The following is a 25,933-nucleotide window of genomic DNA, read 5'->3' on the forward strand; positions in this document are numbered from 1 at the left end:
GCACAATGCGAAATCTACTCTGCTGACATTCCTATGATAATTGGTGGGGATAGATATAGGTGTTCCTATTTACGCTGGACACGCACTTTGTCGCCGTAAAGATGTCTGAATAAGGGAAAAAAGATCGTATTTCATTTGCGAAAAATAAAGCAAAACAAAATTACGTTAACATTTCACTAGAATGATGAAACTTTACTTTGGTGTAAAGGTTAATATTCATATTAACAGCATTTACATATCATATTCTCGACAGATCCGGTTCGGAAAGACTAGACATATTTTCCTAAGCGATACTGGTGAAACATTTTTAAGAGAGAGTTCACACTCACAAACTCTTAGGTAAACATTATGCAAAGATGTAGGAAGACGACGATATAAATCTCCTATATATAAACAGATGACGCTCACTAACATTATACAGTGTTAGTAAAACATGTATATCGTTTTTTATGTTGTGATATCTTTGTACCCTCCTCCCGGAAATATCAACAGGTGCTATTACAGTGCCGACCCTTGTTGGAACCCACTGTTAGTCAATTCGTTGTACTAACGTTTAGTGGTCTTCTTGAGATTGAAACCTTGGTTAACTCATTAAGATTTCGTTTGAAAACCTAACGAAACTTTTTTGACAAAAAGTAATACTGTATGGTAATTTCTACAGTGTCAATCATTATTCGACCAATCGGAAAGAAGGTTAACTCATAGAACCTAAAAAGCTGAATACTACTTGTAACCAGCCAATCAAATTGCGATATATTGACCAATTGATATGATTCATAACAGCATGCTTTAAGGATAACACAGCGTTTTATAACAATGAAATAATAATAATAGTAATTCGAGGTTCTTTGGTCACATGATCTGAATTTCAGATTTTTATTTCTCTTAGACATACAAAATATGTAACAACCTAGTTCGTAGGTCGTTTCAAAGCGGTTCACAAATTATTATCCGTGGTTATAGGGCCTTTGCAACCAGCCAATATCTTTCTCAACTCCCTTGGGAGCATACAGCCGGTTCTGCCATTTCGGCGCTCCTAGATAACATTCAACAACTCTAGCACTGCCCAACCAGGTACTCTTTTACAGCTGAGTAGACTGGAACAAGCGGAGTAAATTTTCTGGTCAATGCTACAACACAGTGCTGTGGCGTGACTCGAACCCGCAACCCTTCGGTCCTGCCACTAGACTACCGTGTCTCAGCTGCACTGAATATTTGGCAATTCCCTGTGAAATTAAGGGTCAATGAAATTTAACAAATTTAACACATTTCTATATCTTGTTTATTTGGTATGCAAACTAGAAACAGAGATTGAAGTTGTCAATATGTTTCCATAACATGAAGTCGTGTACTCGTGTCGTAAACATTGGGATTAGTTACGCCAAGTTGTCGTAACTAATCCCGGTGTTTACAACACTTACCACGTTATTCGGTAATACTGGTGTATAACAGTCCTATATTTAACATGTAACGACCGCTGTAACACCGTAAAGAATGCGTTTTTCATAGAAACGTAGACATGTTTAGATTACTGCCTGTTCATGAAGATAAGTCTGCAGACCGTGACAGGAAAGAAATAAATGAAAAAAATGATGATGATTCATGGGGCGTCGAGATGTACAGGAGCATTTATCGTTGGTTGAGTAAATATCACACAAGACCAGGATTAAGCCAGCTGAAATATGTGTTTTCTGAGGAAATGTACGGAAAATTGTGGGGTGAAATACTCCCGTACACTGTGTCTCGTGAAGGACTTCTTTTTATTTTCTCAGTATCACCTTTCTAAAATAATCTCGTATGCAATGGCCGTACAAAGCGTTTCTATGACACAGAGTATATACTTCGTTTCTTGATGACTATCAGTTATATCTATATAGGGTAGCTATTTAGTTCAGGAGTAGGGTGAATAATTTGATATTTTCACGAGTGCGAAGCATGAGTGGAAAAAATGAAAAAAATGAATCCACGAGTAATATATAACTGGTTGCCGTTATTTTAATTGACTAGCGTCAATTGAAAACCATTCTCGAATTTCCGTCATAATGAGAATACGATGTCAAGCCTTCATCGGTTCCTGATTACTCAAACAATGGCCGGAATACCTAACAGTTTCCGAAAACGTTTTGGTCGGTAAAGTTTTTCTAAACGCTGGGAGTATACAACAGATATGTAAATATCATTTAATGATAAGTATACGTATTAATGTGTAGTTATTATTACATTACCAGTTAAGCCTATTACAGTAAATCAGTAAACCTTAATAGATGATCGGCCTTAGTTTCGCAACTCTCCGCCAGGAATGCGATCCGCTATACAATTTACAATCTTCTCGTTTACGGAGAGTACCGAAGGTTCCCGATTGTACAACATATTGCGGACGCAGTCCTGATGTAGGGTAACGAAGCTAAGGCCGATAAGCAGTTTACATAATATTTTTTCTCGAAAACAGTCAACCGGATGCGTACACAAAAAACCTTACTATTCAATCTGCATCTTCCCGCTTTGAAAGCCGACGAACATGTACCACGCCCAAATAATAAATGTTATGTTTGAATGGGAATGTTTTAATCCAAAATTCATATGATTATATTGCTAATGGATTTTCACTAAAACTGACTGTCTAAATGACATGTGTGCGGCCATTAATACACCATATATCATACATGTAAATTCATACCAACCCCGGTGATATCACAAAAGATATGAATTTAACTCTCTCAACGTTCTCAATTGTCAAAGTAAGATTTTTTTGTTACAGGCTAAGCTTACTAAGATGTCAAAAGAAAATGTAAACATATTTTTGTTGTTAGGATGAGAAATTACCTCGAGACGTAACCAGAGCCGAGTATTTAGATTATATGCAATACAACATCAGGATGTCGAGGTTAATTTTAAGCTAAGGGCTTTCTTAGAGTCAAGGTGTTTTCTGGTACAAATGTCGGATTTGGAGATCAATATCGTTACTATACCAGATCTGTTATTGTAGGTTGATTACACTTCGATTTGTGTCAACAGTAGAGAGGTGAAGACAGCGTCATCAAAGCCAGAATGAATGTTAGGGAGAGAGAGAAGTACGGTGTGCATTTTACGAGTGCGCTATCCTCTACACCAACAAACTACCCAAGGGAATATATCATGAATTTACACAAAAGAAAACACGTGCATTCGAATACATTTAGATACATGATTCTATCTCTGAAAGAGTAGAAGCCCGAACCAAAGCCAGCGGCACTGGTCACGATCACACATGTCATTTTGAGTCAAAAATTAACCGGGCCGTAACTTAAGCTGATGATAACGATGTGTTTAATCTATCGCCTAATTTTTTAACTTCCCACTAGACACGGGGTAAACATGTTATGTTTGAATGGGAATTTTTTAATCCAAAATTCATATGATTATATTACTAATGGATTTTCACTAAAACTGACTGTTGAAATGGGATGTGTGCGGCCAGCGAGAGACAAATCTCACGCATGAGTTTCCGTATGTCCCCGGGTCACCTCAGACCATCCCAGATTTCACCTTCGGGTTCTACCGGGATTTATCATACAATGATAACGTCAATAGAGAATATAAACTGTTACGTTGAACATATTTTGAGATCTTGTCTTCACTTCGTAAAGTGTAGAACACATACGGACACTCCTGGTAGAAATGTATGGTCGATTGTAATCACCTCATGAAAGAATATACACTAAAATACATTTTCCTTATAAAATTGAAAAACACTATATAATTTGCTCAACTTCGGGCCTCTGGTAAGTAAGCAAACATGTTACCTGTTTTGTAACTAACGTGTATTATTACCCATCTGACTATTTTTGTACCTTACCTGATCACGCATGCCAACCTATCACTAGTAATTTATATTTGCAAGAACGATGTTTCTGCCAGCTTTGATGAATTCTGCAAATATACCTTACATTCCTGCTAAATTAACCCTTTCAGTGATCCCTAGTGCCTTGCTTGTCAATACCCCGCTTTTGGGCGTTTACCCAAGTCTGGTAGGCAATGGACTCCTTCCCAGGCCGGGACATACCAAAGTCCTTAAAACGACATTTTTTGTTGTTCCTTGCTTAACGTAACGTGCAGCATTACGGGTAATACTTCTGGACAGTGAGTTAATACTGTAAAGTCGGCCTCAGATCGGCGCTATCCCAAGGAGGCAGACACCCCAACATACCTAGCATCCAGCACACATACACACATGTACGCATACTTTACCTACACGGAAGCACGTCTATGAATGACCTTAACTGGTAAATAGGACTTTGAACTCAATATAACTAAATCAAGTCAAAGTACATATGTAAAACTATCACATATAAAAATGTGTTAGTGTGTCACATTGTATGGGACTATTCCTTCTTGTAAATCAAATAGCTTTGACTGGGAAAATCCTGATAACCACACTTTTGTTCAAGAATGTGTCGACCTTGAAGATGGCGATCACGGAAACAAAGTTGAACTTTATTTCTCTTTATAAATGTAACAGTATGCATCGTGATTTAAAGATAAATGAAGTTAACATTTCGTTTTGGTTTTGAAAACGTACCTTGAAACGATTTCCCGTTTGTATGTCTTTTCATAAATACATTCGGATCAGATATCTGTTTTATATATCTATTAATACTGAAAAATAATGGAGTTTATTGTTCATTTTGTCAGACAAACGGGATGTCGGATAGTAAACAAAGACACGTCAGTAACATACATATTGGAGGTGGCGCCTCTCCCCCGAGGAAGCGGTCATCCCATTCTATACAAGCACCAGCCACTTCTGCCTGGGGTGGAGATGAACGCCATTTTGACGTTTCTATCACAGACGAAAACCCAGAAAGTGCGAGTCCTCGGACAAAACAGAACAATGGTCTCGCGGCATTGGAGGAGTGCGAACTTGACCCGAAATTTGGGACCACTACACTTTCGTCTGCTAAGGTTTCGGATCAGCTGGTAAGTTTTTAACCATTCCCATCGAGTTTAATGAACTTTATTATTTATTCTTATAAATAAATTTTGACAACCTATATTTTTTTGTGGCAGAAATTTTCCTTTACTATAAAGCAATATAACTACAAAATTTGAAGAAATTCTACTGAGAAATGGTGACACAAACCTATTACCTTAATGTATTCCTAGTCAAGCACTTTCACTTTAGCTCGCCTGTTCAAAGAACAGAGAGCTATAGCGATACTCCCGCTATTAAATATGTGTACTAGGATGCTGATATTTAGCATGGAGGTTCCTGTTGGGTATACAATTGATGTAGGGAAGTGAAAATTAAAAAAAAAAATTCAAATTTTGAATTTGTTTGACCTGTTTTGTAATAAACGTTTTTGAAGCACATCAACGTTAAAGTTTTACCTGCAAGTTATTTAGAAGCTTGTCATTCATTAAACATGCTGATATTTGGCATGGAGGTTCCTGTGGAGTATGATATTGATGTAGTGAAGTTAAAATATCTAAATAATTTCACCCATTTTTTGAATTTTGCCACCTGTTTTGTACTAGGATGCTGATATGTTGCATAGCGGTTCCTGTGGGGTATAATATTATAGTGCAGTTAAAATTAAAAAAGTGCAAGTGATTAAGAAGCTTGCCATTCATTCAATATGCGTACAAGGATTCTGATATTTGTCACGAAGGTTCATTAGGGCTATACTTTCGATGTAGCATAGGCATAATGAAAAAAATAAAAAGGTACAGGATCAAATCCAGGTCGGGTCAAAGCCTAAGACTTTAAAGTAAGGCAATCTTCTCACTCCCTGCTAAGGATAATGTGACCGAGTGAAGTATCATGTCAATGTGTGTGCGGCATGATATTTCAGTGAGACGGCACTATAAAGTCACCATAAGTCTACCTGTCGCAAGCTGACGCCGTCTCAATATGACCTATACATGAGTTAAAGGGATGCCGAACCCAAATACACATTGACACCATCTCTGGTAACACCTTAACACCTGTACGGAATCCAATCGGAAATAAACCTTCCATAGCTTTGATGGGTTATTCCAGGGTAGGGCTAAATAGGATACGGAACTGACATCATGTTTCAAAACTCCCTATAAACTGTATTTATTTTCCATATTGTTTGTGTATGCCTTTACATGAGTAAACATTATTACCATTACTACTTCATAGATACCTGTATTTGAGTAAATATCGTATTTAATCGATAGAAAAAAAAATGATTTTAAAATGTTTCTCATTATATCTAAAGATTAATTAAACATAAACAATCCTATAATAATGATACACACAGATCATATCATTATACCATTTAACATACCTTTAGTGATTTTTATGTTGGTATTGCAGCAGTGCGCTACACGAATTAGAGCGCTTAGTAAACCACATGTGTACCGCTCATTAACTCTACGTTGAGGGTCCTCAGGGAACTATCAATACTGCCTTGGATGCAACTAGCATATATTTTGGTTGAAACCAAAATAATATCATTGAATTTTCAACTAAAAAATACAGCATTTTCTGTAACATCTTACTCATCATCAACTATCCTTTGGTATAGCTTCATATAAGGAAGTGTAGTGATAATGAAAAGACATAACAAGATGTGATTCTGGCAGTTTTATACTAGATATGGTGCAATAGTAATCTAAATCGCACTCATTGCTATGAGCACACTGGAATTTGTGACGCTTCATTTAACCCTCGTATCACTTTAATTCCAGCTAAAAGTTTTACAAGACTCGACTGTCGTTCACGAAGCGGTGGGAAATGGCAAAGACAACGATGACCACCGATCCTCAGGTCGCCACTCTACAGCAAGCGACAACTCGACAGAACAATCGGACGAGCCCTCCATAACCAGGTCACATGACTCTGGGGATTCTATTGTCCCCAGTAGCTGGACTTCCTTCGCTCAGAGCCTGTTCACAGTGAAGGGGTCCAGTAGCTACTGCTGTGCTGCTCTGCCACTGCCCCTTCTACCAAAGTATGAAAAGGCAGATCACTTGGTGAGTATCACAACGACTGCTAATTAAACCACACAAAATATTCAAATGTTCAATCCTTCAATCAAGTGAGATATGTTTTGCTATGTGTAAGGGTGACGTGCTAAAATTGCGAACATCCAGTTTTTCGTTTTAATCAGTTATAGAAACAAACATGCCAGAAATATTTGAGAAATTGTTTTCTCGCTGCAACGAAGTAGCGGAATCGAGACTAAGGTGTTGCTTTTCAGGCGAAGTCGGCGGCGGCGTCAACATTACGTTTTTGCGTTTAACTTAGTTTCACTGAAAGAATAAGAGTTAGACCAACCAAACTTTGAACCATAAATGCATCTTAGGTAGTGCATCTCAACCCATGCATCAAATGCTGGATACGGCCTATACCTTCATGGTCCATTGACTTTGTCGGCATCTCCATCAACATTAAGTTTTTGCGTGTAAATTAGTTTCTCTGATATGTGCATTGATGGTCAAAGCGGGGCACAGGCGAGAATATCCATCCGCATGGCTTGTTTTGATTTTTTACTGCGTTTGGTTCAGCCATGAGAATGGAAGTCAGTTTGTTTTGGAACACTATAGGCATAGAGTTTTCATTCTATTGACCTTTATTATCTCTGATGAATCTTAACTTTATGAAATAGCCATACATTGCTGTCCAATGTTTATTACCTTCTTTGACTTTTGCATCAACAAAGAAAATCGTTAATTAGGTGCTTCATATTTCTTAGTGATTTTTTCGCAAGTAAAGAACCACTGACTATCTTTCCAGAGCACCAAGACATCTGCTAATACACCAGAAGTCGATCACTTTTCACATTGTCCGTTAACGTCGGTAACTCTCTGTTAGTGAGTATGTAAAGCGCGTCAGTCATGCTACTGTACAAATTAACAGTAAAGTCTATCTAGGTTCAAACTAGCAGTGATAATCTGATAACAGGTACTGTTTTGGCGGTGTCTGTAACAATTTAAGATAACAAGATGTAAGTGATAAGACTTTTTAGTCGAGAAAAAGATTTTTATTAATTTGTTTTTCTGTCAAGGCCTCATTAGCTTCCTGGGTGACGATCCTGAGAATCATGGGAGATCTACCAGACATTGACACTGTAGACAAGATTGATGTCGCTGGGGTAAGTCACGTGACCTCTGGAATCACGGGGGTCTAAACCAGACGTAGAGCAGACTGGGTTATTTGCCTCAGTACAATTTCTCTCCACTAAGACGCGCTCATTGATACTTGGTTATGATACTGACACCCTCGTGATTACATCGGAAATGTGTGCGAGGGAAAAAGTTGGTTTTGATAAGAAAGTATTGCATGTTATAGACGTTTTGTTGAAATGTATTTGAAAACCCTTAATTTCAATGTTGATAATTTCTTCGAAGTTAAATTCTTTCTGCACAATTTACAAGACGCAATTCATCTAGGAAATGCTACATCCCCGTTGGCGATATAAATCTCAACCAAACATAATGTCAGGATTGGTAGGTGGGTCCTGGCGTTTCTGTTCAAAGTGAAGCATAAAAGAAAGTAGAAAAATCTATGGTATCAACAGGATAGATGTCGCTGGTTTAAGTCACATGACCAAGAATCATGGGTGATGTACCAGAGGTAGATATCGTAAACAAGATAAATGTCGTCGGGTTGAGTACCATGACCTCGGTAATCATGGGAAATCTACAATACCGTATACATTGTGGACACCACATATGTCGCTAGGGTAGGTCACATGACATCTGGAATCTGTCGCATCTGTCTGAACTGTATCTTGTATACAGGACGGACAACATCATGTACCCGTCTCTTTGTTGCCCAGTAAAAGTGGATAGCTTTAACACCATTGTATGCTACACCTGGCGGAGTAAGTGTAGCGGAAAGGGTGACCAAGGAATTTAGGTTATCTTAACGTAGTTAATTACAAGTACTACCAGAATATTACGTTGAGTTAGACAGGTACATGTAAAGTTTTGAGAAACATACGAAATAATTATCTTTGAAAATAAAGTTTGTGGATTCTTTAGATAAGGCGTCCAGAAGTGTTTTTAACGGGTGGTAGAAATAATATATTTTTATGTCTGTTTTGCAGTGTTGTTATTTTGCCATTTTGTTCAGACAACAACATTATTACATGTCTGGATATTTCCGAAAAAATGAGATACAAGCTTTTGATTTCAGTTTATTTTCTGGAAGAGTCGATTCAGTTTCCAGGGGATAACAAAGTAATATAATGTGTTGTATTATGTTAACATTACAGCAATCAACGCCCCCTACTGTCCAAGTCCGACAGTTCTACCACAAGAAATACACAAAGAAAGACGTAGATGATTCACACAAGAAATATACAGAACTGGTAAGAAATCTTCGTCAAATTTACTATGTCGGATATTTGTAGCATACATGTGTCTGCCTGTTATCTGTACTAAAACCATATATGGGCGGATTGGTCGAGTGGTTTATATTTCGGCCTTCCACGCTGGAGGTCGGGGTTTGATACCCGAAGTCGTCGTACGCATGGATATTCAGAGAAAGTGTTTTTCTCCTGCTCACACAACTCAAACAACCCTGGTGGAGTATAAATTGATCTGGGGTGGATGTAGTGGTATCTGTTATGTAGCATTTAGTGAGGTAGCACTATGTCAATCTGTCAATATTATTGTAACTCTAGTCTTCCTGAACGTTCGACCCTAAGCAAAAACATATTATGGTGTTTGAAGATACCTTTACAATGATGTTGTGACCTTTCACCGCTATATTTTGATGTCTTTTGACAAACAGCGCACAACGTTACCCACGATGACAGTTTCCTTTCACTTTAAGTGCTTGACTAACACTCAACACAATGTTATAGTGTCATGTCACTGACGGTGCTCAACGCTTGTATTAAGCTGTGTTGTCCTTTAACTAGTGTCTTTTGGCCAACGGTACTAAAATGTTTGGGATGAAACAAATTAAATTTGTGTTGCTTTTTGCTTTGTGTTGCTTTTTGGAGATAAAATATGTAAGATCCAGGTCAAGGTTATTCTTTTATTATATATGCATTTACTATATATGTAGTTTTACTATACTAGTTCAATAAAATGTGTCAAATACAATTTTTTAATGGAAGTCTGGTTATGTTGCAGGATCACAATAAATACTATACACAAATGTTTAAATGTATGTCTTATAATTAAATATTTTATCACAAAATCTACCGACAAGTGTGTCAGACTGACGATGCAAACTTTGTATCAGGGTAGACGACAATAAATCAACGCTTATGTGTGGAGTTAAACACACTAAACATTGGAGATACTAAATAAAGTACGTTGTAATCATTCCTGTGTTTCATTAATGCATATGAGCATGTGCACATTAAAATTAAAAAACTAAAATAAAGGATTCCACATTCCCATCAATAAATATATCGAGGTGTACCAAGTAGAGGTTAGATAGCAACACATTTCTCTTTTACTGCAGTGTTCTTTATGGCACTTATTAATGCATCATAACTTATGAATAATTTCTCTTCTGTTACAGTTTAAAAATCCTGGTTTCACAGAAGCTAAGGGTCTGCCCTTCCTCAGTGATTCATCAGCCTCCATGTTAGAGAAGGTCCAGTTTATATGTGCCCTCGGCATCTATCAGCCAGACATCAGGTATGATTGTAACATGTGTACCAGCCAGACCTTCGGTATGGGTCTCGTGTCTGTCAGCCAGACATCGGGTATGATTGTAACATGTGTACCAATCAGACCTTCGGTATGTGTCTCGTGTCTGTCAGCCAGACATCGGGTGTGCTTGTTATGTGTGTACCAGCCAGACCTTCGGTATGTGTCTCGTGTCTGTCAGCCAGACATCGGGTATGATTGTAACGTGTGTACCAGCTAGACCTTCGGTATGGGTCTCGTGTCTGTCAGCCTGACATCGGGTATGATTGTAACATGTGTACCAGCCAGACCTATGGTATGGGTCTCGTGTCTGTCAGCCAGACATCGGGTATGGTTGTAACGTGTGTACCAGCCAGACCTTCGGTATGGGTCTCGTGTCTGTCAGCCAGACATCGGGTATGATTGTAACGTGTGTACCAACCAGACCTTCGGTATGGGTCTCGTGTCTGTCAGCCAGACATCGGGTATGGTTGTAACGTGTGTACCAGCCAGACCTTCGGTATGGGTCTCGTGTCTGTCAGCCAGACATCGGGTATGATTGTAACATGTGTACCAATCAGACCTTCGGTATGTGTCTCGTGTCTGTCAGCCAGACATCGGGTGTGCTTGTTATGTGTGTACCAGCCAGACCTTCGGTATGGGTCTCGTGTCTGTCAGCCAGACATCGGGTATGATTGTAACGTGTGTACCAGCCAGACCTTCGGTATGGGTCTCGTGTCTGTCAGCCAGACATCGGGTATGATTGTAACGTGTGTACCAGCCAGACCTTCGGTATGGGTCTCGTGTCTGTCAGCCAGACATCGGGTATGATTGTAACGTGTGTACCAGCCAGACCTTCGGTATGGGTCTCGTGTCTGTCAGCCAGACATCGGGTATGATTGTAACGTGTGTACCAGCCAGACCTTCGGTATGGGTCTCGTGTCTGTCAGCCAGACATCGGGTATGATTGTAACGTGTGTACCAGCCAGACCTTCGGTATGGGTCTCGTGTCTGTCAGCCAGACATCGGGTATGATTGTAACGTGTGTACCAGCCAGACCTTCGGTATGGGTCTCGTGTCTGTCAGCCAGACATCGGGTATGATTGTAACGTGTGTACCAGCCAGACCTTCGGTATGGGTCTCGTGTCTGTCAGCCAGACATCGGGTATGATTGTAACGTGTGTACCAGCCAGACCTTCGGTATGGGTCTCGTGTCTGTCAGCCAGACATCGGGTATGATTGTAACGTGTGTACCAGCCAGACCTTCGGTATGGGTCTCGTGTCTGTCAGCCAGACATCGGGTATGATTGTAACGTGTGTACCAGCCAGACCTTCGGTATGGGTCTCGTGTCTGTCAGCCAGACATCGGGTATGATTGTAACGTGTGTACCAGCCAGACCTTCGGTATGGGTCTCGTGTCTGTCAGCCAGACATCGGGTATGGTTGTAACGTGTGTACCAGCCATACCTTCGGTATGGGTCTCGTGTCTGTCAGCCAGACATCGGGTATGATTGTAACGTGTGTACCAGCCAGACCTTCGGTATGGGTCTCGTGTCTGTCAGCCAGACATCGGGTATGGTTGTAACGTGTGTACCAGCCATACCTTCGGTATGGGTCTCGTGTCTGTCAGCCAGACATCAGGTATGATTGTAACGTGTGTACCAGCCAGACTTTCGGTATGGGTCTCGTGTCTGTCAGCCTGATATCAAGTATGATTGTTATGTGTGTACCAGCAAGACTCTTTTTCACAACAATTTTATTTCTTTTTACCTACTTTAGGTTTTTTTGTGATATTTGGGAATAGACAGAATACTTCAGGTCAGTTTCTAAAAGAACATTATTTACGCAAGAGCTGGGCTCTAACAAGAAAAACCACTCTTTACTTTGACCAGTGGTTTGGGTGACCATTGACGTGACTAAGAAATGATATGTCTTTTGTAGAGATGAGCTGTACTGCCAGGTTTGTAAACAGCTGACCAATAACCCATCACGCAACAGTACTGTGAGGGGCTGGGTTCTCTTATACCTCATGGCAGGCAGTTTCTCCCCTACAGAGAGGGTAGGTCTCATTTTTGTTTCGGACATATTTTATCTTTTAGTTTGGAGATGATGAACTTAGAAAAAATTACATCCACTTAATTCTAGACCAATGCAAGCAAGGTAGGTAATGTATTGTTTCGTGTGGAACAGATTGTACCACAGAGCAAATTTTGTCTCCCCTTTAGTTGACATATAAATCAATACTGAAATACTCTTTAATGTCCTGAAAAACAGACGGAGAAGATAGTTTATCTTTCATACACGACACATGCACTTTGTACTGATTTAACACTCCTCTGATAGAGCGAATATGTTTCGATCTTTATTAACTTATCACTATCAAATGCTAATGCCATACTTTTATTGGCCAATTTCTAGTTAGATGTATCAGCAAAACAACAGATTCCTTCCCCATGCAAATCGTATATTAAGAAGGACATTTCTTTCCAAACTGGTATCAAAAACTGGGGTTTTGTTGCAGTTTTCACCGTGCTTCCTCCAGTTCCTACAGGAGAGTATGCCGGAGCATGCTAATCGTGTGGAGAGATTACTGCGGAGGACGTTCATTACCGGGACAAGGGCTTTCCCTCCTAGCTGGCTGGAGTTCCAGGTAAGGCTGCATCACAACCCAGACATGAAGTTATCATTTCGTCGACAAACTGGCATTATTCGTTTTAGTAGTGTTATATAATGATTCGCGTTTTCAAATTGTAATAAAATCGAAATTAATGTTTAAACTCTTGTAAGGCAATACAAATGACAAAAAAGGGTTTTTACACAATGTTTATTACATGTATAGTGTAAATTCTTATCTGATTTATTTCTCTGTAGGCCGCCAAAAATGGCAAACCGATTCTGCTTCCTGTGGCATTAATGAACGGCAACAGGATGCTGGTGGAAGCGGATGCCGTGACTACGGTTCAGGAACTGAGTCGGCAGGTTGGGAACCGGATCGGTCTCCATCACCTAGAAGGCTTTTCACTCTACATAACGCTAATGCAGAGGGTAAACAATGCTACCTATTTGTCTGTCTTCCTCTGTCTTTCCACTTAATTACCAACGCATTGGCAGAGCAGGATACCCGACGTCGTTTTCAAGTGTACTTCAATTGATCAAACTTACAGAAAAACCATTGAATTTGCAACGGGAATACTTACACCATAAACAAATGTTCTCCACAGTTTAAATTCCGACTAACTGAGGGCGAATTTATCAAGTGAGCGAGTATTATTAGTACACAATATTTCATTTTTATATTGAACATGTGAATTTCGAAATTAATATGTGGTAAATATGGACATTACCGGTAAAGGTCCAGAGTTTGACGAGAAGAATGTTTCCCGCTGTAAAGTTAGTCAATTGATTTCGTGATCGAATATTGCTGCGAAAAGAAGCGCAAATTTGATATCTCGCAACCGAAACTCATGCATGACACTATTTCATTTCCTCTCTAGATCTCATGTCTGGGTCACGGGCTTCACCGTGTGATGGATGCAGTGTCGGAGTGTGAGCAGCACACCCGTCAGATGGGAATGAAGGAGAGCACGTCCACATGGAGGTTATATTTCCGTAAAGAGTACTTCACGCCCTGGCACGAGCACAACCGTGATCCCATTAGTATCGACCTCGTCTATCAGCAAGTGATGAGGGGCGTGTCTGTGGGCGAGTATAACTGTGACAAGGTATGTATAGTAGTGTATTGGATTGGTTTAAATGTCGGATTTAATTAATTGCTATGCTATATTACTTTTTGGCAATACAGTTTGTGAAACAGATATCCTGACTTTTGACAAAAAATGATAAAGCTAATATTAAACTGTCTATCATGCATCTTTTGTTTTTTTTGTTTTGAAAATAATGTGTACAGAAGTAGTTTTGAATAGGGATTAGTTCTATTTAAATCCGCCATTTTTTCCTGAATGAGTAAAAAGGATATATAAAGCTAGATTACAAAATTGTGCATATTTTATTCACTTTTCAAAAATACGCAATCCAAATTTACTGTTGATGGGTTCATACTATTTATAGAGCAAATTGATGTTTCTTCTCAAATTAATGTATCGGACAATGCTGTTACAGGAGGAGGTTTTGGTCATGATGGCAGCTCAGCGATATTTTGTAGAACACGGAAATGATTTAAAGCCGGAAAAAATTGAATCGTTCCTCACTAGTTGGCTTCCTGGAGAGAAGAAAATGGGTGATGAGCTGCAGTCATGGGTGGGAAAAGTGACACAAGTGCTTGAAAAAGACATTTTAAAAAGTAAAATCAATGCTGACACCCTAAAAGCAGACGTTGTGACATTCGCCAAAAATAAATGGTTTTCCATGTTTTCGCGTTTCTACGATGCAAGTAAAATCCAGGGACCCGACACCTCATGGTCGCATGTGATTCTAGGCCTTAATTTCAAAGGCATTCAGGTGATGGACGAGAAAGAGAATATCAAAATGCAGATTCCATTTATAGAGACTGCCTCTATATCTCGCAACAGGTAAATCATACGGTGCAATCGAGTACTGATTTTTCTTAAGCGTGTGATCAAAACCGCTATGTAACATAGGTAAGGTTTATTTTCTTCCAGAATTTCGTTCGGTTTTGACCCCTATTTTTTACTCATATCCTGTTTAATATAGTTTTTTTAACGCAAAGCAGGTTGGTAAAAGTATGAGGGAGAACAAGTTTGAATTTCAAAATTTAATTACAGCTGAACACTACACTGATGGAACCTGCGTGGTGACCACTTTTTAAGGTTGTTGTTTGCGCAAAGATTATCAATATATTTGTGTTTCACAATGCATTCTTTGAGTAGGTTACCAATTTTAAAAATGAGACTAACAGGCAGAATTGGTAAACAGCTCAATACGAAATAGGAAAATCCTCCCGAAAATCCGTATTGAACACAAAGTGTCTTGTTTAAAAAAAATAAAAAATCACGACCGATATTTAAACAACAACAAAAATTAGATTTGAATTAACAATCTTCCTGAATGCAGCAAGAGTGATATGTATGTATGAGCGGTATGTCTGAATGTTATAAAAACGTTATTTGACCCAAACTATCATGTATCCTCCAGATTAAGTTAGTTCACCTTGTTATTTGAGGATCATGATTTGGGTAATGTAACTATATTTATTTATTTTTAGACATACGACGACGATTTCCACAGTGAAATCTGAAGAATATGTGATATTTTCACTTCATTCGGAGGATCTCTACCGTTTGCTGTCTATGTTCCTTGAAGGATTGAAGCGCAAATCAAAATACGGATTTGTTGTCCAAGACTGTTCACAATATGGTGAGTTAGTCGTGTCATGTATTGACCAATCTTCAGTGTCCGGTAGTAAAATGCCTGATTAAATTAATCGTTAATGAAATAAAGTCGAGTTGGATCCTTCAGGTAGTTGCCAGTTAACCTACTTCATAATAACATTAAGCAATTCATGTTGGGCTACCTGGATTATCTTATTGGCTTTCCCCTGTTCTCTTATTTTGATAAAACAGAGGAGTCAAAAATCATTCTGCTGTCCCCATTGAAACTACCGTGATCTGAATCTATTCTGATATTTGTCCCTACTTCTTACCACTTTTCCTCTTTATCTTCTGTGGTACTCTTGTCTTCACATATCCACGCTAGGTTATCCTCATAAAGATGAATATTTTATAGATACTTTGAATAAGAGTATTATTTTCAAACGACTGAATCGAGATTTATAGTAATAATACACTTTATGTATTGTTATTATTATTAATATTATTATTTTAAATCTCGATTCAGTCGTTTGAAAACAATACTCTTATTCAAAGTATCTATTTATAGTATCTATTTTTAGTTATGTGTTTATAATATCAATCGACATCCGGTACTAAATCTGAACAAGAAGGTGCTAATGTGTATGTACACAAAAACATAAACCACCAATATTTTTTTTTTTGCGTGCTTCAAATATAGAAAAAGTAAAACTGCCACAAAATAGGAAGCTATACGGTACAAATATACCAATTTAAAAACGATCTGAATTATTTATTGAAACGAAATATAAGCTTAGTCATTTTGATATTAAAATACATTTTAGTAGATGCTATGGTATTTCTATTTCTTTAAAATTCTAAATTAGAGGCATCTACCCTTAAATTCTAGATGGTGCAATAGGGTTGAGCGTACAAAAAGGAGACCTCGTCAAACTTGATCATCCGTACGACGACTTGAAGAAAGCTGATGTTTTCACAGGCACGTGTCAACGCACGGGGAAGAGCGAGACGATGCCACGTGACCTGCTATACATACTCCCAGTTATAGAACAGCCAACAAAGGATATGATGGTACAGTGCTTAAGTTTTCATGTATTTCATGTGGCCATCAGGCAAATAAACACATTTTTACTCCAATTTTCGTCTCCAAACAGTTAAAATAACCGAGTATCATGATATGGGTCATTGTAAAATACACGTTACTATAAATGTTTATATTTAGACATACGGCGACGATTTCCACAGTGGAAATATTTTGTTATGCAAAACGACAATGTAGAAATCAACCAAACCTATTTCAGAATTTTATTCAATTGAAACGAAACAAAATCTTCAATCAACGTGATCTTGCTGACATTTCGTTCAGGAAAACGCCATTTAACTCTCGGATACGGTTTACATTTCTAGTGACATTGCTTCTGTGCCCTTATAATTTGTTCAATAAATATTACTGTGTTACTAGGGAATGGTGACTGTCCAACTTAGGAAGGAATTTAATCCATTCATTACGTTGGTTAACACTGAAAACAAGAAGGAGGAACACAACCTTCTCAATTTCTCCAAACACCACTTCCGGTAAGTTTAGGAATTGGAATTAGTATAGTATAAACGGCGCTTTGACAATCAGTTCGATGATGTTTCATTTTAAAAGATTTTAAAAAACGTGTCAATATATATATATTTGAGTGTGACGTATGCTCACCGGCAAGGACTTGTTTTACCACAGGATTAACGACAGCTATATCTACTTGTTTCAGTTTGTCGTAATTAACAGTGGCAAAGATTGTGAATTCACAGTCTGTGCTTCTGCCCCAAAACTGACAAAAAGAACCCAAACATCACTGTTTAAATACTTGATTTACAATATTTTATTACAGAGCAGTTGAGGGGTGTGAAATTATCGAAATACAGTTATAGTCTTAACTCTGCGATTTTGTCCTAATTATTCGAAGGAAACGCAAGAGAATTTGACAAATGATGCGAGTAAAATAATATTCAATGTACTTCATGTATGGCAGTCAACTATGTGAACTATATCTAGAATAATTTACACCAGAACAGTAAGGTCTGTACTGTTCAATTGAAGCGGTCATTGCTATAAACTAAGAATTTCAACATGCTTGTCATATATAACAGGATAGATTGAGGGGAAACCTTGATCGAGGAATTTATTCTACATGTCTTTTACAATAGAAACCAAATTATTATATATGCATGTATTGGTACAATGTTTTGTATCACCATTGCAGATCGTCAAATGAAAACAGAATGTCAAAAATTTTGTCCAAAGCCTCATTCAAGAAGGACAAGTCTACTCAGTTATGGAAATTCAGCAAGGAGCCTCTGAAGAAACCACTGCTCAAGAAAACCTGTAATCGAGAAGAACTGAGGCAAACGAGCTGTAGATGCTTCCTGGATATCCTTTTTACACGCATACAATTCTTCAAATATAATATGTGGGATTTGACGCGTAAATAAATAAAATAAAATATTTTCAGCTATCACTTCCATGTAAATCAATTAAAGACATGAGTAAGAAAACTCGCATGGGCCGAATCGTATAAACCTAGGAATGTGGTTTCTGATATACTCCTATAGATGATGTCGTGGTCATCACCGTGACTGATTGAATGTATTGCTCTCATGATCGAAGTGATGAATTCAATATTGAAATCCATCAACTGAGTAAAGCTGAATATAAATGAACATATTGTTGAGCAATATTGGCCATGTCTTACGTTACCTCAACACTATGCAGTAACATATTGTTCTATAAATCAAATTATCGATATAATGTCCCTCATTTCATTTATCACCTGACTTATCGCATATTTACCTCAATGTCCCCTCTTCCTCTTTCCGAATGCTGGATGATGATGACATGTGTGACATGTTGAGCTTATATTATATTGTGATTGTGATATTTACATTCAAACCTTAAATCACCATGGCCCTAAATGACCACAGTTGTCGATGGGTCGTTAAACACACACAAACAAACATTTAAACCTTAAATCACCATGGCCCTAAATGACCACAGTTGTCCATGGGCTGTCAATCACAAACAAACAAACAAACAAACATTTAAACCTTAACGCTGTGTACCGATCCAACAGTTTATGGGAGACTCACCAAACAAAGACCAGATATCCGACTTTGAGCTCGCCAATAACTGTGTGCTCGAACCGTCCATGAGAAGTGTGAGTGTAACGTATACAATAGAACCTCTAAAGTCTTGTTCTGTTTACCGTCAGAGCTCATAATATAACTGATCAGTTGTCATTATTTGTGATGATCAATTTATATGTGTCCAAGCAGCATCCCCATTTAATTGTCTGTGTGTGAGTACGATCAATCGTGAGAATAACATTAGAGCAACACTCCCAAAGAAACCTGTGTATTGGTCAATTAATTTGCCTCATAATAAGAAAGCAAATTATAACTACGGTGCATAGCTTTTCACTTTTTGCATATTGGGTATATAACCATAATCCAAAAGAAGTAGTCACATGCAGGCATTTTTGTTTGTTTTTATAAAATGGTGGTAATAATACTGAATTGTATTATATATATTTTGTTTTACTTTGATTGGTTTTGCAGAGACATATGAGAGAAGAGGTGTATTGTCAACTAATAAAACAGCTTACACACAACCCAGATAAGTAAGTGTATGTTTCAGATTGTATCATCCTTTATTTATTGAGTATACTGAATATCTTGATGTGATATATTCTGGTGTGATCGCACTTATTTATTCGTTTTGCTACCGAATGCATTTTTTTTTTATATGACTTGCATGTTTTCAATTATATAGAGTTGAAAATGAAAAATAGCTGTGAAATGCATATCAATTTTTTCCGAATTACGTACTTATTGCATGGTCATTTGTGATAAATCTGATGCGAAAATTAATGTTCTGTGCTACACAAAGACACCCATATTTACTTAAGTATACATTTAACTCCAAAAAGAGTCGGTGTGCATATTGTTGATTGCGTCAAAGGGTTGGATGTGACAGCGCTAGAATACGGAAACACTAATATAATAAATGCTCTATAAACACATGTATTTGTGGTCTGCTAAAATAGCAAATAGTTCGAAAATACTAAACTAGGATTAACAATCGAACGTATGTACATAGCTGTTTCTATAACAGGACCAGTGAGGATCGAGGCTGGCAGCTGCTCGTTCATATGTCCTCAACAGTCATCCCGGGAAGTGATCTGGTGGAGGAATGTGAACTCTTCATGAAAGGAAGTTTACATAGAATGGCCGCCCCTTGCCTTGATAGATTTCAGACAACGAAACGGTAAGAGATCAAAGACATGACGTAGGTTTAAAGTTGTATATTTTCCTGCATGATTGTGTTTATTCCTTGAGTGATGTAACCACGTCTCTTTACATCCAAACTTACCGTACACCAACTGACAGTAGCCATCGAAAGCTTTCCAGTAAGCGTATGGAAAGATTTCATCCCTGACGTTTAGATAGTGGATATCATTACAGGCTTGTTGGGATCAAGTATATATAACAAAACGAAAGGGAAGTCAATCGCTGCGCTCTATTGTCTGAACATATGTGTGGGTATTTTATCTAACAGGACATCAGCCAATGCAGTCATTATGATAATTGTACAGTGTTGTAAATTTAATTACTTTGTAGGAACGGATACAGACAGTACCCACCTCATCAAAAGGAGTATGAACTGCTTAGGTCCAACGAAAGAACAATCAAATTTGATGTGGTCTTGCCGTTTAACGAAAGACAGGTTTGTAAGAAATATGTTCATTGGCTACCATAAAAGGAGATACAATTGTAGACAAGAGTTTGTCACTTAACTTTGAAAAATAGAACAATTAATATCATATATTGGAGTATATTTTGCAGCCCAAGTGGCTACAACCCCGGACGGTGTTTGTGAAAGTTCAATTTTCTTGTACAAACACTATTATAAGAAAATCCAAAACTAAATGTGCTGTCGGAGAAATTTGTAAGAGTTAGACAAATAATAAGATTAAATCAAATGCTCTGTAATTTTGATAAGGATGTTTTTTCTTTTACTGTTCCTAGTCAGTAGAGGTGGAGACCACAAGTCGCGTTTTTGACATCAAACAACAGCTCCTGACCAAGTTTGACCTAGTCGACGCAGCGATGGAGTATGGCTTGTTCTTCGCCCTTCGAGACAGAGGTCCACAATATTCCTCTACCCATTCAAAAACGAGTGTGTGTCCTTTCACTTGCCATATAACTAAGATTAGTGGATTTCTTTACCATTTGTAAAAATGTGGGGTAGAGTAGCCGTGGTATAATAGAAGAGTCATGATAGCGTGCAGGTTATTTGAGGTAGATATTGGGAATCTATAAATAAGGATTAGTCAGTCTTATCTAATACTGGTTACCATACAAGCGTTACGTACATATGGTTGATAAGTCAATACGAATGATTCTTTATGAGAAATATTTAACATTTGAAATAACAACATGATAATCAATGTTCTTTTGTTATTGTTTGAATTCAGATAAGATGTATTTTTGAAAGTTATGCAATGCATTTTGAGAAATATAGATAATTTGAAAAAAAATTGAATGTAGACTAGTTTTACAAAATGCTAAAATTAAGATATGCTTACCTGTTATACGATCAGATCTATTTTCAGCCTCTGGTCACAAACATGGGTCGGCATTCAATATCACAGGCAGGTCAATAAATCGCCTGTAGTTGCAAAAATAGCTTCCCCTTCACATTTTATGGAATCCACTGATCGTAGTTGATGTCGTATGTTTCCTGTATAACATATACACTTCAGCCAAGTTGTTTAAATTAAAGCCAGTTTATGAACTTTACTATTTACAAAAAAAATGTATTTCTTGAATTACAACACGGATGGGTGTGCCAAATACATGTGAAGAGCGTAAGAAATTGATACGCTGGTGTGTCTTTAAACAACTTGGTAATAGTTCATGCCACTTTCAACCACGCTTAAAACAACGTACTACATGTATCCCCGAGACGACTAGGTGTATCGGTACAGCCATTGCTCTGCATCGCTTCTTTTCGATGTTTGCTCTTTAATCTAGGAGAAATAGTAAATGGTTCTTATATTAAGAAAGTATATCCTATGCGTGTTTTTAATCAAACCTTTATGAAAAAAGCTATGATACGGTGTGCTTGTTACTGTTCTTAAATTTTCGTGATAACAAAGACATGTATTTGTGGTTAAAGATGGCTATAGAACAAGGCAAGGTGTGATATTCATTGCAAATATGTTTCAGATTCCTTACTTCATGTTCAGTCTTACTTTATAATTTTGAATGTCACCGGTGTTTTTGCACTCAGTTTCTGCTATTCTGCTATTTGTATTAACATAACGTAACATTTTGGATGAATGAAATATTTCGTAACAATAAATATAAATTGAAGCTCAACTCGAACATAATTATGATTTAAGCGTGAAAGGGATATCGTAAATTTGATGATGAAAGGATTAGCAATGCTTACACTCCGCCTGTGTTCGTTACTATATATTAACATGTCTTCTATATAACACATGCTCCTCTACAGCACTGATTAATGAAGGCATATGTCTACACTGTGGTACAGGCCACTAAGTTGTATAAATATGTACAAGCATACTGAAAACTAGAAATGATGCGAGAGATAACTGTCTCCCCTGTCTACCAATCTGCACAACTAGGTATCAGCATGTTTGTAAGTTATTGTAGAAAAAATTGGTATTTCATGTGAAATCTTGACACCACTAAAAATGGAAAAATCTCAATTTTATTGGATACTGTGTTGAACAGACTAAAGGTGTATAATCCTAAGGTGGAGTTAATGAAACCATTCAATTAACATTGAAGAAAAAATATCGAAAATCGTATTTTTGGCTATTTTTTTGTATCATGGTAACTAAATTACCATGATAATTCTTGTGATTCACATAATATATATTTAAATATTATTATACAATGTACAATGTGTAATGTTCTGTATGTGGTAGAGTAAGGATACTAATGGTGGTTGATAACATTTTTGACTAAATATTTTGATATTGATATGTGATACAAATGCATTTTGAAACACTGATTCCGTAAATTTGAAATAACAATTTCCTGAAGACGGATTCGTGAGACGCTGGTTCCAAATAAATACCAAAATAGTACATTCTTAGCTTAGTGCAACGATATACTTGTTATAAGTAGTATTATAACAATTGTTAAAAAGGCAGTATTATCATTCTAAGCGCACTCTGAGTATTTGTCTGTGGTATCCGTATTCAAATTCAATCGATAGATCCATTATGATGCAATTTCATCCAACGTGTTTCACTATTTTCAATTGATGCAAATTTTTAAATTCACAGTTCCTGGTCTTTTCTCTACCACCCATATTCCATTATCTCACGTGTTGTTATCTTCCACCCATAGCTGCTTTTTCCTTAATTAATGCACCTGGCATTTTCTTTTTGTGTGTGATCTGTTTTGCCGCATCTCCTGATTGCAATCAAGCAGACCATCATGCTATAACTTGACACAGTGTAGCAGTTTCATATTCCCCTGTATATATATATTTACATGTTCCACGTAACGACTTTTCCCTGTACACAGCACACCGATTAGGTCCCTGCCGAACTGTTTTCCTCCTATCAATTTGATACTTTCGTATTTAAAGTACTGTTAAAGATAACGCTGCCTACGGTGTATATTTATTTTGAATTGTATGTGAACTTTTGTGATGTTCTCTTTGTTACAACATGTTATTCCACCCATCAGGTTTGCGCTTACGTTATATTAGTTATTGCCATTACTAGAAAAGGTATAATCCTGCAACAGTATAAGATGTATATTGATAACATTGGGATAATGTGGTCTGGTGTACCGCAATGTAATTAGCTTACAAGTAATTTTCATGGAGCTTTCAATATATATCGAGCGGGTACTTGCCATCAATTCTATACGAAAAATGGATGAATATAGCTTAGAAATATGTTATATATGACCACAGATAGGGTAAGACATTTTTATACATTTTACAAACAACTAGTATTTCTTATATACAATGTATGAATATATATATATATATATATATATGTGCATGTGACACATATTGATTAATGTTTTTCTGAACTTTTTATGACTATTAATGCCTTTTCGATAAATAAACAAAAGTTGTATTTTGGATGTTGATAAAGCATGTATATTTCCATCGTCCTGGATTATTGCTTTCTATGAACAAGTCCATCGTATTTCCAAACTTTGTTCATTTTATGTTTTTGCTACTTGTGTTGACATTTGAACTTTCAAACTTACAGTGTTGGGTGCTTACGATGGAGATTATTTTATGGATGCCCTCTGTCACGTGGAGAGATTCTGGACAAAGCTGGCACACTCAGGGAGAGTTAGTCGTAAGTTGAAAAGACCGGTAGTAAATATTACTTTTGATCTTCACAAAATCCAGCCACTTTGAAGCCGAAATACTATGGGTTAGCAAGGTCCATTAAAGATGGTCATCCCAATGATGAGTCATATTTTATCAACTCCAGGTAAACGTCGGTATTGAGATATGAAATTTAGATATTTTTGAACTTAGTAAGTTATTTAAATGATGCAGAACGAATATAGCTCAGTTTGTAATAAGGAATTAAGTCTGCTGCCGTCATAGAAAATACTCTTTATTTGAATGGAGTTGACACCAGTTTTGACTGTATGGATATTATCGTTAATCGTAATATTATTAAGCTTCAATATGGTTAATCAATTGTTTGAGCGCAGACAACTATCAATTATGACATTGTGTTTTTTACTAATTAAACTTGATAGAAGTGATCGAGAGCATATTAGGCAAATGTTCATGCTACATCGGCTAAAAGCGAAGGTTTGGGGAAATGTTTAAAAACAAAAACGGGGACTATGCACATGCTATATACATGTAGTACACTGGTATAACAAAGACATAATACCAATTGTTTTATAATACTTACAGAAGCGTCACCGGAACCTCCACCAGAACCTCACGTGTTCTTCATGAAGAAGATATGGGTGAATGCCGAACCTGGACAACACAGGATGGCTGACTCCATGTTTCACTTTCCTCAGGTAATTGCACTTTTATGTAATCAGTCCTTCACTATAGGTCAAATTACCACAAAATTCAATACGGTCAAGTGTCTGTTGTTGGTCGTCCCTAAACTTTCCATGGCATTGCATTGCAAGGAAATACATTCACTAGAAATATATATGAAAATGAGTCTGTATTATTTCTACAGAGTTTATAATTTCTAGCGTGATTGTAGTAAATATCATAATTTATGTATCGAACAACCTATATACATCATTTTGTTCTGACAGGAACTGCCAAATTACCTCCGGGGCTTCCACAAATTTTCAAATGTTGACCTTGCTAGAATGGCGGCCTACATTTACCGAGGGCAGTTTGGTGAAGATTTGGCAGGGATGATCAACTTTCAGTAAGTATAAGGTGTTGTTAGGTAACTTAATATCATCATGAATATATAACAAACTGATGAATCGTCTGCATATAAAGTATAGGAGTCTAGGTATGTGAGCTCAGTGGTTTCCGGACTGTATCCTGTGATTTTTTAGCTATATTCCTCAAACTTCTCAGGTCGAGATGTCCAAAATCCATATATCCCTTTGTATGTTAAATCGCTTCCAATTATCAAATAGTCTTTTCGCCATTTTAACGGAACAAGATAACAACATCTGAGAAATTATTGAACCTTAAAACACATTTTAGAATCAGAGGCTCTAGGTCAGTTCACAGAAATCCACCCTGTTAAATAATTTGGACCACCATAGTATGACTACCCAGTTTTCGGATGAGAACCCTATTGATTTCAGAGCCAAATGGTCAAAGGTCAAGTTACTCGTTATGCGAACAGAAAATCGTTCCAGAGGTCTCTATCGTAACTTCCCTTCAAGGAACTTGACACTTCATATGATAATTAGCAGTTTAGAAGAAACCGTATCATATTGGGATCAATGATCTAGGTAGCCTTCATGGAGAAATTCATACCGGAACG

At 37.4% G+C, this 25,933-nt stretch overlaps 1 protein-coding gene across 4 annotated transcripts in view; it reads left to right on the top strand.

Moving 5' to 3' along the window:
- The window catches only part of LOC110458400 (myosin-VIIa-like), a 46,455-nt gene that overhangs the window by 10,892 nt on the left and 9,630 nt on the right, over positions 1-25,933 (top strand). The window contains exons 1-24 of one of the 4 annotated variants that reach the window (XM_021510079.1): positions 1,648-1,701; positions 4,672-4,956; positions 6,697-6,981; positions 8,016-8,102; positions 9,228-9,323; positions 10,493-10,611; positions 12,544-12,661; positions 13,124-13,252; positions 13,474-13,647; positions 14,097-14,324; positions 14,722-15,131; positions 15,785-15,936; positions 16,780-16,961; positions 17,353-17,465; positions 18,140-18,306; positions 18,996-19,090; positions 19,491-19,552; positions 20,047-20,199; positions 20,553-20,658; positions 20,961-21,111; positions 21,548-21,586; positions 24,203-24,295; positions 24,874-24,986; positions 25,239-25,357. In XM_021510079.1, the coding sequence (XP_021365754.1) occupies positions 4,681-4,956; positions 6,697-6,981; positions 8,016-8,102; positions 9,228-9,323; positions 10,493-10,611; positions 12,544-12,661; positions 13,124-13,252; positions 13,474-13,647; positions 14,097-14,324; positions 14,722-15,131; positions 15,785-15,936; positions 16,780-16,961; positions 17,353-17,465; positions 18,140-18,306; positions 18,996-19,090; positions 19,491-19,552; positions 20,047-20,199; positions 20,553-20,658; positions 20,961-21,111; positions 21,548-21,586; positions 24,203-24,295; positions 24,874-24,986; positions 25,239-25,357 (3,467 nt within the window). In that variant the 5' untranslated portion in view covers positions 1,648-1,701; positions 4,672-4,680. Of the gene's footprint in view, positions 1-1,647; positions 1,702-4,671; positions 4,957-6,696; positions 6,982-8,015; positions 8,103-9,227; positions 9,324-10,492; positions 10,612-12,543; positions 12,662-13,123; positions 13,253-13,473; positions 13,648-14,096; positions 14,325-14,721; positions 15,132-15,784; positions 15,937-16,779; positions 16,962-17,352; positions 17,466-18,139; positions 18,307-18,995; positions 19,091-19,490; positions 19,553-20,046; positions 20,200-20,552; positions 20,659-20,960; positions 21,112-21,547; positions 21,587-24,202; positions 24,296-24,873; positions 24,987-25,238; positions 25,358-25,933 lie in introns of those variants that run through there. The other 3 variants (XM_021510078.1, XM_021510080.1, XM_021510081.1) reach the window with 3 other exon arrangements.

The sequence above is a fragment of the Mizuhopecten yessoensis genome, unplaced genomic scaffold (assembly GCF_002113885.1).
Source record: "Mizuhopecten yessoensis strain PY_sf001 unplaced genomic scaffold, ASM211388v2 scaffold9561, whole genome shotgun sequence".
Lineage (NCBI taxonomy): Eukaryota > Metazoa > Mollusca > Bivalvia > Pectinida > Pectinidae > Mizuhopecten > Mizuhopecten yessoensis.